This window comes from Mesocricetus auratus, unplaced genomic scaffold, assembly GCF_017639785.1.
Source record: "Mesocricetus auratus isolate SY011 unplaced genomic scaffold, BCM_Maur_2.0 Super-Scaffold_100009, whole genome shotgun sequence".
NCBI lineage: Eukaryota > Metazoa > Chordata > Mammalia > Rodentia > Cricetidae > Mesocricetus > Mesocricetus auratus.
In genome coordinates, this window is record NW_024429193.1 from 20,966,780 (window position 1) to 20,980,508 (window position 13,729).

General features: G+C 40.5%; 1 protein-coding gene across 1 annotated transcript in view; it reads left to right on the plus strand.

The window, feature by feature from the left end:
- The first annotated feature begins 5,259 nt into the window (after positions 1-5,259).
- The window catches only part of Mttp (microsomal triglyceride transfer protein), a 39,036-nt gene continuing 30,566 nt past the window's right edge, over positions 5,260-13,729 (plus strand). The window contains 3 exon segments of the mRNA NM_001281608.1: positions 5,260-5,408; positions 10,878-11,065; positions 12,270-12,413. Of these exon segments, the coding sequence (NP_001268537.1) occupies positions 5,348-5,408; positions 10,878-11,065; positions 12,270-12,413 (393 nt within the window). The 5' untranslated portion in view covers positions 5,260-5,347.

Below are 13,729 nucleotides of genomic sequence, written 5' to 3' on the forward strand. Positions count from 1 at the left end.
TTTGTGCTGACATCTATGTATTTAAACAAGAAATTATCTCATTATCTGTATTAGCTATTAAGTAATCTACTTCCAAAATACAGTAGATCTATGAATGAGCATGCTTGCATGGTATTTTAAATGGCTTCATATAGAATTGATGAATCTTAATTTATTGAATTGATTCTTGTCACTGAATAAACATCTAAAATTTTGCTGTGCCACAAAATGATGTGCCATATTGTGTGCAATTCCACAAAGTAGTAACATTTAAAGAGTGTGTTTCCTCAGATAATGGCCACTTCTTTGTTCTTCATCTCAGTTTCCAACGTTGGGTTAGGGTGACTATTTTCTGCTGAAGTAGATTTTGTTTTCTTTTGAAACAGGGTCTTACTATGTGTAGACTTAGCTGGCCTAGAGCTTGCTATGTAGACAAAGCTGGCCTTCAACTCACAGAGAATCCTCTGCTTCTGCCTCTAAGGAGCTGGGATTAAAGGTGGGTGCCACCACACCTTGCCTGAAGTATAATTTTTAAAGATAACCTTTAGAGGGATCTTTTTCCTTTTTTTGGAAACATGTTTACTTCTGTTCTAGGATTAAAACACTTACTTACACAGTATAGAATACTATGCTGACAATTGTGATAGGTGTCAACTGCAGACTAATATTATTTACTCTGGACACAGAAGACATCATTCTAAGACAGTGGTTCTCAACCTTTCTAATGCTGTGAACCTGTAATACAGTTCCTTGTGTTGTGACCTCCCAACCATGAAATTATTTCATAGTGTTGCTACTGCTATGAATGATAATGTAACTATCTGATGTGCAACCCTGTGGAAGGTGTCATTTTTCATTGTTGGTGTCAATAATTGTGTACTTGTCTGTCTGTTTATCTTACCCTTTTAGGGTGATCTAGGGTGATCTATCTTCATGCCTGGTCCTTCACATATCGCCTCTTTCTGTTTGTTAGTCGGCACTTTGATGATGATGTTATTGAGTCAGTGTGCTCTGTGTGTGTGCATGAGTGTGAGTGTGTGTATCATTCTGCTTGAAGTTTGTAGAGCTTCTTAAATCTGTTTGGTGTCTGTATCTATGATAGGAAGAAAAGTAGTTTCCCCACCGTGCTCTTGTCTTAATCCACAGAGAGCATCCATGTTAATAATGTGGATGAATTTAGGTCACAAGTCAGATGACCCCAAGTCAAGAGACTGTGCTGGGTTATCCTCATAGGCCTGATGAAGTCAGCTGTTTACACAGTGGAGGAAGCACACAGAAGAGGAGGTCAGAGTGATCCGAGGCTGAAGCATTTAGCCCACTCATGCTGATTTTGAAGGTGTAGAGAGTGGGCCCTGAGACAAAGAACACAGACAGCTCCCAAAAGCTGGGAAACTGCAAGGAAATGAATTCTCCCCTAAAGTCTTTGGAAAGTGGTACACCATGCCCACATCTTGATTTCACCCCACTCTTGTAGATGCTCCGACTTCCGGGACTGGAGGAAGCTCACAACTAATGATAGCTGAGTTAACATGGTAATATCTACAAGTTCCGGGGGAATTCTTTGGGCACTGTCCCAAATGCCATCCTTTACCTGCACTGTCCTTCCCCACTTGACCAATCTTAAGTGTTTTATATCATAATATATCTTAAGTATTATATACATATAATGTATCTTAAATATTATATATTGGTGGTTGCTTTAAAACTATTGGCTTCTGATACTGCTGTAAATTAACTCATTTGTTTATGCCTATAAATAATTTGTAAATGTAATTGAGTTATATTATGTACACCTTTAAAAGAAATTTGTACTTACACTCTACATTTAGGCTTGAAATTTCCACTTTAAAAGGGCAATAAAACTTTTTGTTATTCTTTATTATTTTATCAAAATTAAATTTTTATCTTCTTTTTACTCATCTGCTGAAATCACTTTTGCTAGTTCTCTTCCATCTATCAATTCAGTTCTGAGTGACTAGACATAGTATTAGAATCCTGTTAGGTTAGCATGATGCCCAAGGTTTTTCTGATTATTGACAAATATGTGTATATGTGTTTATATATATGTTTACTTAATTCTGTTTTGAAAAACATGACTGTGTTTTTAATCTTAGATTCAAATGTCTCATGCTTAAGTGTCAATTTTACTTTCATTGAAGCTAGTAATTTAGTATTTCTTTAACAAAATCTTCAACAATATTTGTTAAAATAGTATATATATATATATATATTATAGCGTGCCTTAGTATGAAAGAATGTTCTTAACAAAGTATGTTTCTCAGGATTCTGTCAAAATGCTAAGTCCCTTACTAAATTAAAAATGCCATCACACTAAAACATGAGATTTTTAAAGAGTAATTTCAAGTGTCCTAAGTTTTCCTTCCGTCCTTTTTTCTCCCTCCCTCTCTCTCCCTCCCTCCCTCCCTCCTTCCTTTCTGTGTCACACTCTTCTAAGAACAGACCAAAATGTTCTGATGACACAGATAGACTTTTCTTCTCAGGGCTATCATACATCCTGACTTGCCACGTCTATATCTAATAGGTTAACTCATTTCCTTCTAACCTTTAGTGGGCTAAAGTTCATCTATCTTCTAATCTAGGAAAATAAATTAACTCCTAACAACCTATGATACTCAACAGAACACAACTGTACTTTGGAACCAGCCATCCATCTTTAATTTCAAACATCCCTCACATGGCAGTGTGTCGAGGCTGGGTACCACCAAAGGGTTTTGAAACGGATTATCTGCCTTTGTGCTGACTAGGACACAGCAGCGTCTCTTGTATTGTCAGCCTGGAGTACCCATCACAGAAACAAGGGTTCTATCAACTTCCACATTAAATTGTCATAGTCTTATGAAAGGATGTCCCCTTTAATAATATCAATACCGATTTCATCCCATGTTCAAAAATTCAATTTCTTGTGTAATCCTGACTTTAATGTGTTTTTTAAGCAAGCAACGATTGCTTTTTAAGCAATCAAAGACTGCTGTGTTCCTTAAAGTAGTTTTAATCAACCTGAGCCAAGAGGAAACGACTGCTGTGATGGCCAAATGTAAACTATAGTATTGACACCAGATTTTGTTGTCTGATGCCATGCTGCCATTCTTTCCTGCTTGATGGGCCATGCAAAACGGCTGGGGAGTTTAGGAGACGTCTCTCACATCTACTGCACACGGTGTGCTCTGTGTGTAGAGCAACAAAGGCTAGTGCTGTGTGCCTTACAGAGTTCTCTGAGTATGGAAGTATTTGCCATTTTTAGTTTATCTCAGTGAAACAACCAGGAGAAGTCTTCTCCAATGTCTTTTTAAAAAGAGAAATATAAGCCAAACATACAGGAATGATGCTATGACTAACAGAAGCATACTATTCCATGTCTTGTGTTGAATGATTACTAAATGTAGTGTGTCCTAGTGGAAATCAAATGCTCAGATGAAACAGCACTCCCTTGATTAGGTAATAGTGATATGCCTTTTATTGGTTGGACTCTGGTACAAGCACCTGACAACGACTAGAACTTTACCCAAAGAGACACGTATCACACACCACATAGTCTGATGATAGCTGTAAATGTATGCTACTGTGACTCTGAGATGAAAATACAAGACAGTTCTCATACACTAGAGTAAGATTCAAAACAGATCTTGATTGAAATGAATACGTATGTAAGCATAAGTGACTATAAGGACTTTTTATGTCTACCTAATACTGTGAACACATTTGGAGATGTATTAAACTTATAGAAAAGCTAGGAAGACCTTGTGGCACATGTATTTAAATGCAGTACTTGTGAGGTACAGACAGGAGGATCACTGTGAGTGGAAAGTTATTCTGTTTTGCCCCAAACTGGAGTCAAGGGACAGGCTTCAGTTTGGAGAGTTTAAATTTTATGCTTCCTTTTGCAGCCCTATTGCTTGCTATCTTTTACCTAAGTTGTCCAAAAGACCTAAGCTCCAGGTTAGGGGAGAACCCATTTTCTATGTGAGACATGGCCATGAGCATTTTTTCAGAGACATTCCAATAACCCTTGGTACCTGAGTTTCTTCTTCTACCTCCCCTCCACAGAAATACCACGCTGCTTCATTTTAGAATTATGTTTCTACCAGGACTCCGGTGGGAGTTTCCAGTGGCAAGCATTGACTGAGTCAGCTACTGTGCTTTAGCTATACAAGGGCTTTAAAGAAGTTTCCTAGCGAATAATCTCTTGTAAAAGTGGTGAGAACTGGGACTCATCCTCCAAATCTCTTGGAAATGCAACTCAGGCAGGAAGACCTCTGTGAGTCCGAGGCCAGCCTGGTCTACAAAGTGAGTTCCAAGACAGTCAGCTATACAGTGAAACCCTGTCTTGAAACCCTGCTCCCAAAAAAGAAAGAAAGAAAGGAAGGAAGGAGGGAAGGAAGAAAAAGAAATGCAACGCACAAAAGGCAGGACTCTGGTCCCCAGTCTGGTTACCTGTTGGTACAGAGCTCTGCTCTGGTGGCCTCAGTTGGCCCTACTAGCACATTAATGGTGGCCTTCCTGGTTTGTTCCAACCTCTGTAGTTTCACATAAAGAACAGTCACATTTCCCAGACAGAAGATCTAATTCAATATTATCTTTATCAGTGCGGTATGACTTAAAGTCATAAAATTAAGAGTGATTTTTATAATGATTTATGAGTAGTATAAAAATTAAAAAATAAGTCAAGTGGTGGTGGCACACACCTTTAATGCCAGCACTCAGGAGGAAGAGGCAGGTGGATCTCTGTGAGTTCCAGGCCAGCCTGGTCTACAGAGAAAGTTCTAGGACAACCAAGGCTACACAGAGAAACTATCTTTAAAAACCCAATAAATAAATAAGTAAATAATAATAACGATAGGTAATGTGTTCTAGTTCAGTTGGGCTCAGTGGGGTTGGGGCTAATTGTACTTCATCACGTTTTCATTATAAATAGGGAAATATTCTAACAGGCAGTTAATGTTCTAGCTTTGGTGATGATTTTGTACTTGAGCAGAAAAGTATCACAACCAGGTATTTTGTTTGGTTTCTTTGGCATGGCTCCTTGGTGCCTCTGCATTTATGCATCTGTAAGACTATGGGCTGGTTTAGTTTGGCTCTCAAGATGAAAACTTCCTTGATTTTCCTTCTTGAATGAAACACATTTCTTAAAAGACCAAAAACTGTAGCCCACCTGTGTTTAATCATTAATAGTCAGCCCTCCCATGAACTTAGGTCCTGATTTTGGAGTTTGGAATCTGACCTTTCCCCTATAGATAAACACTGTTGTCGCAGATTCTGAGGAGGGTCACTTCCTTGCTGCCTGCCACCAGAAGAGTCCGCTTCTCAGAGATTCCTGGGAAGTGGATGCCTTAGAGGGTAGCCAGGCAGCATGATTCTCCTGGCAGTGCTTTTCCTCTGCTTCTTCTCCTCGTACTCTGCCTCTGTTAAAGGTAAGTGTATGTTGCGTTTTCTTAAACTTGGATCTCTCTCTCTCTCTCTCTCTCTCTCTCTCTCTCTCTCTCTCTCTCTCTCTCTCTCTCTCTCTCTCTTTCTGTGTGTGTGTGTAAGAGTTCCTAACTATACAATTTTTGAAAGTGTATATGGTTGGAATATTTGGGGGTAAGTGACTAAGTGGAAATGAAAAAAATTAATTTCTGACTCTGTTTTACGAGAGTGGAGGTCCCTTTTTGCTTCACGCCATCCCTGAGACCAGTGTGTTTCTAGCTTCGACTTGTTATTCCTGGAAAAAGATTTGAGCTATTGTTACCTGCTGCTGACAGACACACAGAATGCAATGCCTTCATTTGAATTGTAAAATGGGATTTTAAAAACCCAGTCCCGAAAATTCCTTCCAGTTGCTTAGCAATGGGACAGCAAAAAGAATCGAATCCAACTGGGAAAAAAAGGCATTTGATTGCCAAAGAATTATGAATGAAATGTTAGAGCATGTATGGAATTCTATTGGCATCCAAAAGACATAGAATAATCCAAGTCAGTGAATTAAAGAAAATAAAGCTATATGATATGGATTTAAGAAATAAAACATCTTTAAAAATAGTGTTACCAGTTTCTGTTTTAAGATGAAAATCCCTTTAAAAACATGTGAACTGACAACATCAGAAAGAAACAGGAGGAAAGAATTTCACAAGGAATGGTTTCAAAGTGGTGTTTCAAATGTATTGATAGGTAATCTATGAATCCACCAGCTTATAAACTCTTTGGCCTTCAGATTGTTGCCTTGTATAAAGATGTCACTTTTCATAGTTCATAAAACAATATACTGTCAAAACCAATTGATCTAAAGGTAACCTGTTATGGAAGGGGTAACTTCTAGTGCTATGAACTCTAAGTGAGGAACATAAAATAATCACACATAAACTTGTAAAATTTGGGATAAAAGTGAAGTTTGTCTGGAGATGTTTTGTGTGTTTGAAATTTCTACAGGGAAGAGGAACAGCTGTTACTACAGCAAGATAGAGAGGGCTACCATTCAATTATTTCACATGAGCAAATAGATTCCTGAACTAGAGGGATTGTTTTCAGCACTTCCAAAAGTCATTAGTGTTTAAGAGACAACCCTTCCTTAGGTGAAAAACAAAAACGTGTAAACCATGTTTGACTTGGAACCGTTAGAAGGTAGTGTTTTACTGTTTGTCTAATATGATTTAAACAGTATACTTAGAGCCCCATATTATGATTATTTTTGAAAAATAATGAATATATAGTAGTTACTGTGGCTTCTTTTAAATTCCCATTCTGTAAAGGAAACACAGCAAGCACACACACACACACACACACACACACACAGCAGCAGCAGCAGCAGCAGCAGCACACAGGCATGCCACCTGCGCATGGGGTAAATGTGGCCTAGAACATGACAGCTTGTTGTGTACAAGCCCAATGACAAATCCAGGTTTTTAGAACTGAAAGCTTGTGCAACTGAGAGGCTGTCTTTGAAAAAACACTACAAAAATATCTTGTGCTTACAAAGGTTACTGAGAAAAGATGAGAACCGTGTACAGGTTGCTTGGACCCTCTTCCCTTCCAAAGTCTTACAAGGACCCTGGGCAAGTGAGGAACCCAGAGGTTATGCTTCTTTGCATGAGTTTATTCATTTCATTCCAAAGACTTTTTTATATTAAATATCACAAGCATATAATTCAAGACTCTGTTCTCTCCACCTACAAGGAGTAGCCTTTGGTATTAGAGGACCATGATTTGATTATAGATTCTTTGCCCTCATGATTGATATTTAACCAGCAAAGGATAGTTCTACCTTCCTACTAACCTGAGGATGAAGGATAATATGGAGGGCAGTCTGATTTATTGAGTGTGAACTTCTAAGGCCCAGGTTTTCCCTGGCTGTTATTGATTGTAGCTGGTAATAGTGGATCTGTTCTCAATGCTGACTTGGGTTTTTGTTTTGTTTTTTAATGTGGGGCTTCTCTGTTTTGTCACCTCTATACTTCATATTGGCTTCTTCATTCCTGTCTTCACTCAGTCCCTGACCCCACCTTCCTTTGTAGTCTATTTGCAGTAATCACATCCCCTTTCCTTCTGCCTGCTTTACACTTTCTGCCAGATCCTTGAACTCTTTTACCTCTCCCCTTCCCTCTGAAGCATCTCCTGAAGCCTCACTCTGCCTTCCTTACCTCTGCTTCGACTCCTTGCTTAAGCTGATTAGCAGTGCCATTACACTGCCTCAACTTCTGGAACAAAATGCCATCACGTCTGCTCTGAAGAGCAATCGCTTAAAACAGGAGCAAGGTCACTCATATATCGGATGCCCAGTGTTGCCAGACCCCTGACCAAAAACAGGGAAAGATCAGGGCAAGAGTGGCAAGTAACACTGGAACACAGTGTTTGGACCGTCTTAAACTTTGAGCCTTTGATGGGAAGGACAGACGCTTGAGGCCTGTGGAAAGAGGTAGGAGAAGCCGAGGGAAAGTCGAGCCCATCCTGCTCCGGGCTTCATTGTCCCCGTGTAGTCAGGAGCTGATGTGTCCCATGCTCCTTGTCGCTGGTAAAGTAAAAGATAGTAAAACATCAGTGTAATAGTCTTGAAAGCTTTCACAAAACCTAAACTTCTGAGTCTGCACCGCGTGCAGGTTGTGGGGGTTGAACTTAGAAAGAGTCTTTGTCAGCTCTCCTGTACCGCGCTTATCTTTCACAACCGCTGTGAGGATTTGATAAGACAGGATGCCCTAAATGTAATTTGATAGATCACACACACACACACAGAGACAGAGTCCAGAATATCCTTCCTGGCCACAAAGTAGTGTCTGAGCTGCTGCACCCAGTTAGGGTCCAAAAGCGGTGGAAAGAGGAGGAAAGAGGTATAAACTGTCTCCATTGTCCTTCTGCATCCCATGCCTCAGCCTTGGCTGACTTGGTGTTGGTTCTTTGCTTTAAGTGATGCCAGCTCACACTCATCTGTCGCCTGCCTCTTCTGGATTCCTATTGGAACCCTTGGCCTCCCTTTGAACCCTTGTCAGATCATGGAACCTAGAATTTAGGTCAAACACCTCCGTCAGCTTCTCATCTCAAGCTCCAAGCGCATGGATTTGTCCCGAGTCTCCATGATGCCCGAGGCACCCACCTAACTTCATCATCTTCTTCTGTGTTGCTTACTTGGTCAGTCCCACTCCTTGCTCTTGGATCTGCATGAGCCCTCCTCAGGACCTTTGTGCTTGCTGCTCTTTGAGAGAACGGAGTGAGAAGAGCAGAGTGTGACTCTTGCTACGAGGTACATGTAGCCAGCCTAAAGCTAACCTTGCCTCACAGAGGTCTACCCCTTCCCTTTGCTGTTACATTTGCCTCTGTTAGCATGCCTGCCATTCTGTGGGATTTCCTCATACACTTATTTGCTTATATTCTGTTTTCTAACTCCTTGTCACATAGTACTAGCTCCATAAGGGGAGAAAATTTATCTTCTTGTTTGTTGGCATGGTAGTTGACTCTGGAAACTTGCACATATCCTAGGAGTTTCTCCCAAACATCGTTGCTAAAGGAAAGAGTGAATTCCTGGTTCCTTTCCAAGGAGTGAAAGAGAAATCAATCTAAAAGTTTAGGGGTTTGTAGTAAAAGCAAAAGCATGATCTTTAGGGGCAGACAGCTACAGTTTCCATCATGTCACCATTTTTAATTACCTGAGTAATCCCGTGCAAATGATGTTATCGTATCTAATGAAGAATAGTAATGCCCATCTCAGAGCCAGAAGTGGTGGTACAAAATTTGAATCCAAGCACCTGGAGCAAAAGGCAAGGGAAAGAAGGGTTCTAGGCCAGCCTGGGCTACATAGTGAGACCCTGTCTCAAAATGGACAGACAAACAACAACAGAACAAAGCTGAGCTTACTAGATTTTTATGAATGTCAGCACACGTAATCTTGAGGCAATGTGTGTTTGCCTTTTTCCTGGATACTATGCAGTTGTTGCATGGGGTGGATGGGCAGAAGCTGATGTAGACCAGGCTGGCCTCAAATTCACAGATATCTACCTGCTTCTGTTTCCCAAGTGCTGGGATTGAAGGAGTACACCACTACACCTGGGTATGTACATGCTTCTTAAGGGGAAAGTAAGTTACGACTCCCTGCTAGAGTTCACTGGCAAACCCCAGTGACTCTAAGGAAGAACAGACATACTGAATCCTTCTTGACTCCATCTAGTGAGTGACAGAAAATATACAAGGCCAGCTTATGTGACCATAATCTTTTTTTTCTAAGAAAACTTTAATCCTTCCCCTTTGTGTGTCTTGGAAATGAGTTAAATTGAATTGGAAACTGTGTGAACATCTCCTTTGGGGGGGTCTTTGGCTTCCAATACTGACTTCCACGCTATTTGGTATTAAATCCCCCTGAGCAAATTAAAGGGTATCTTAAGATTTTATGTAATTAGTTGTCTTTTTTTCCAGGCACAGTTAATTTAAACTTATGTAGGTGGCTCTAAAATGTTCCAATTTTCTTAAAAACATTACTACCCAATAATATACCTGGGTACAGATTTATTTTATTTTTATTGATTTACTTTTGGGTTTTGAGACATGGTCTCACATTGTAGCCTAGATTGGTATGGAATTTACTATGTAGTTCAGGCTTGCCTGGGATGGTTATGTAGCCCAGGCTACCCTCAAACTACCACAACCACTGCTGGAATGTTCCTTGGACAAGTTTGCTAATTAAGCTTATAAAGAAAACTACAAAGGAAAAAGAAAACATTCTTTAAGTACAGCAAGTACACAAATGAAAGAGCTTTCTTTCTGATGACCAACACTTTTTCAACACAGCTGTTGGATTTAAAAAACGTATTAATTATGGTGTGGTAAAGATGGATTGGTGCTTTGGTTAGAAGCACTTGTTGCTCTTCCAGAGGACCTGGGATTGGTTCCTAGCATGTGCATGGTAGCTTATAACTATATTTAGCTACAGTACCAGCATATCCAATGCTCTCTTCTGGACTCCTTGGGCACTGCATGCATTTGGTGTATGTAGATGCAGGCAAGCCAACCATACACATAAAATTTTAAATACTTACAAATGATCTTACTGAATTTGTAAAGCAATTCTGGTCAAGGCCTCTGCTTGAACTTATAGTCAACTGTCTGAAAGCAACATGATTGTTGCTTTAAAAACTGTCTTACGTTCAACTAGGGCAATATGAAGCTGACTTGATAATTGGTATAACGACGGTTTTCTGAAATGGAAGCTTATTGTATGTTTATCAGTTAATTTGTTTATTTGTAGTTTTTAAGCCGATGCTTCTAGTCGATGAAAGCACACCATCGTTGGTTCAGCAGGTGCTTGCTAAGCTCCACGGAGCCCTATTGAGCTAGAGGAATGCCGTGATGGTAACACAGTATGTTCTCAGGCCTGACAGGTGCCTGACGATGGAAACTTGACCTGTGCCCCTCCCTTAATGCAGGTCACACAACTGGTCTCTCATTAAATAATGAGCGGCTGTACAAGCTCACATACTCCACGGAAGTGTTTCTTGATGGGGGCAAAGGAAAACTGAAAGACAGCGTGGGCTACCGGATCTCCTCTGATGTGGACGTTGTGTTATTGTGGAGGAACCCTGATGGCGATGATGACCAGCTGATCCAAGTCACGGTGGGCATCTTCTATGAAAAGGAGACAGACGACAGCACTGCGCTAAGATTAGATGTCAGAAATATATCACGAGAAGCACTTGCTTGGGATGTTTGCTACACTTGGCTTGTTATCTTTCACAAAAACAAGTGAAGCATCCACAGTTTTGAAGTTGTTGCTAATGATAATATTGAGTTTTCTCCAAACTGTTGAAGCAGGCTGCTCCAAGCTGCTGAGTAACTGAAGCCTGACCTCCAGTTCGCTATACCATCTTAATATGAATAGGGACATTGTCTTGGAATCCATTCAACTGTCCTGGGAGGAAGGGATTTGCAATGCATGTCATGCAAGGAACCATGGAGACTGAAAAGGAGATGCATTAGGGGCGACCTCATTTAGCAGGTGGAATTACTAGTAAGGGACAGACCTCTTATAGAAGGAACCAAGCACTCCACAGGATGACAGTGTTGGGTCAGCCATGATGGTTTAGATTTGTAGGACTTTTTTCTAATGTTGATATATTGTAATCCTGCTTTCCAAGAACCTAACAGCAATGGATTCCTTTTAAAGTTATTTCCTCTTCTGCAGGTTACTGTCAAATAGGTGCACTGGAGCAAGTACATGGAACAAATGTCTTTTTATAGAAAGGGTTATTGCAGGCAGTTGACAGTTTGCTGCTGTTTCTTCAGATGGTTCTAGTGGCTGTTGTATTTTCAGTTGGATCAAGACATCACCATGCATTCCTCTGTGTCATTGTCACTAAGACAGCAAACTTCCCTGAAGAAAACATTACCTGCCCCCTTGTTCTGTAACTTGGCTGTTCATCTTTCATTTTATAAACACAAGGAGGCAGAATGGGCAGGAATGCTTTCAGACACATTAGATACAGGGAGACGATGAGGTAGACAACAGCTGTTCAAAACCAGTCAGGAAAGTGACAGTGACACAAATTCAAGTCACATGTTATAACTCAAGATCACAGAGTTTTAGCATTGTCACTTTTGATTAGCTAAATATCTAATGTTAATACCTATCCATTTTAAAGTGAATGGCAAGCAGAAGCATCATAGCTTAGTTAAGGCACCTGTTCAGTAACTTGAGTGACAAGTCCTGTGGATCAATGTTTGAAAAAAAAAGGCCCCCTCGATTGATCTCCTTTATCACTTTATTTTTAAGAGACAGATGTGGGAATTTTCTCCTAATAGTTTTCTTTTCTTGACCTTAGATAACGGCCGTCAATGTTGAAAATGTGAATCAACAGAGAGGAGAGAAGAGCATCTTCAAAGGCAAAACTACGCCTAAGATCATAGGAAAGGACAACCTGGAGGCTCTGCAGAGACCCGTTCTTCTTCATCTGGTCCGGGGGAAGGTAAAGGCTCTGGGCTCCCTTTCAGCAGGTAGTGCTTTGAGTGTTGTTCTCAGTGGAATTATTTCACGACCTGAGGGGCAAAGGCTGCTGATCAAGCATCTCCTGAGTAAACCAAACCATGCTCTCAATTCTACTTTTTACCCCGGTCTCTCTCTCTCATTAAAGTTTTTGGGATAGAATGAAGTATTGACTTATGGATAAGAAACACGGGTTGGTAAGTGCATCTCTTGCTACCTACTAAGGATTGAGGAGCTAGTGTAACAGAGAATCATCACAGCACCTTAGATAAGTTCAGGAAAGGGGGCAGATTAGAACAAAAGGTCAGAGATTATGTAAATAATGTGAATTTCTGAGGATATCTGTCTGGGCAAAGCACAAAACTGACATCTTGCTGTGTCAGTTAAAGACACAGCTGCTTTCAAAATGTTTCGACATTCTTAATAGATATGACGTGGAAAAGCATTAAATAGAGCAAAATGATGAATGAATATTGTAATGTCCACCTAGAATTCTGTATGAGAATTCTGTAAGCTTTCAGAAGTTTTACGTATGATTTAAATCTAACCTACTTTATGGTCCCAATACGTTGGAACTGAGAAGCAGTTGTCACCAGTCCATTATCAGGAAGTCCACATTCTGGTTTTGGGAAGTTGTGTGTATTCTATTAACACAGGAGGACGTGAGGTCAAATGCAATCATGATGCAGAAAAGCAACAGGGGGAGAGATAGCTGTTGTTTTGCCTGTCTCCAAAGTCCAACTTTCTACCTCAAAATCAGGACGAGAAGCACGTTAATGTAAAAACGCCAGAAACCTCTATTGCAAACCAGGAGGCACATGTAGTACTGAAAGAGAGAACTCAGAGGTGGCCATGTGCTAGCATCACATAAAATGCAAACCCCAGTCTGAGAGTGCGTGTCCCTTTCTCTACCTGTCAGAATCTTTCCTTGGCTCCAACTTTGTTCACATAGCCTCCTTTCTTTTGTAAGAGCCACACCCTCTTGTCAGCTGGAAACAACTGTTTGACTTCGCAGCACTCTTGGTACTTTGGAACTCAATCATCGCCTTCCCATTTCTCTCCTAGCCACCCATATCCATTGCTAATGTGTAACTTTCAGCAGAGAAAATGCCCAATCCTACTTATATTCTAGCCCTTGCGCTCTCAGCTCTGTTGTCTGTCTTCTCCTTCCCCAGAGTATCTCCACCTTGTGCTGACTGGTATATCCATAAAGATTTCCCTAACATCCCCCCAGCCCACCACCCCTTGAGATGATTTCTATTCAAGTGTCCATCTTAGTGCATTACAATTCTCTGTCTT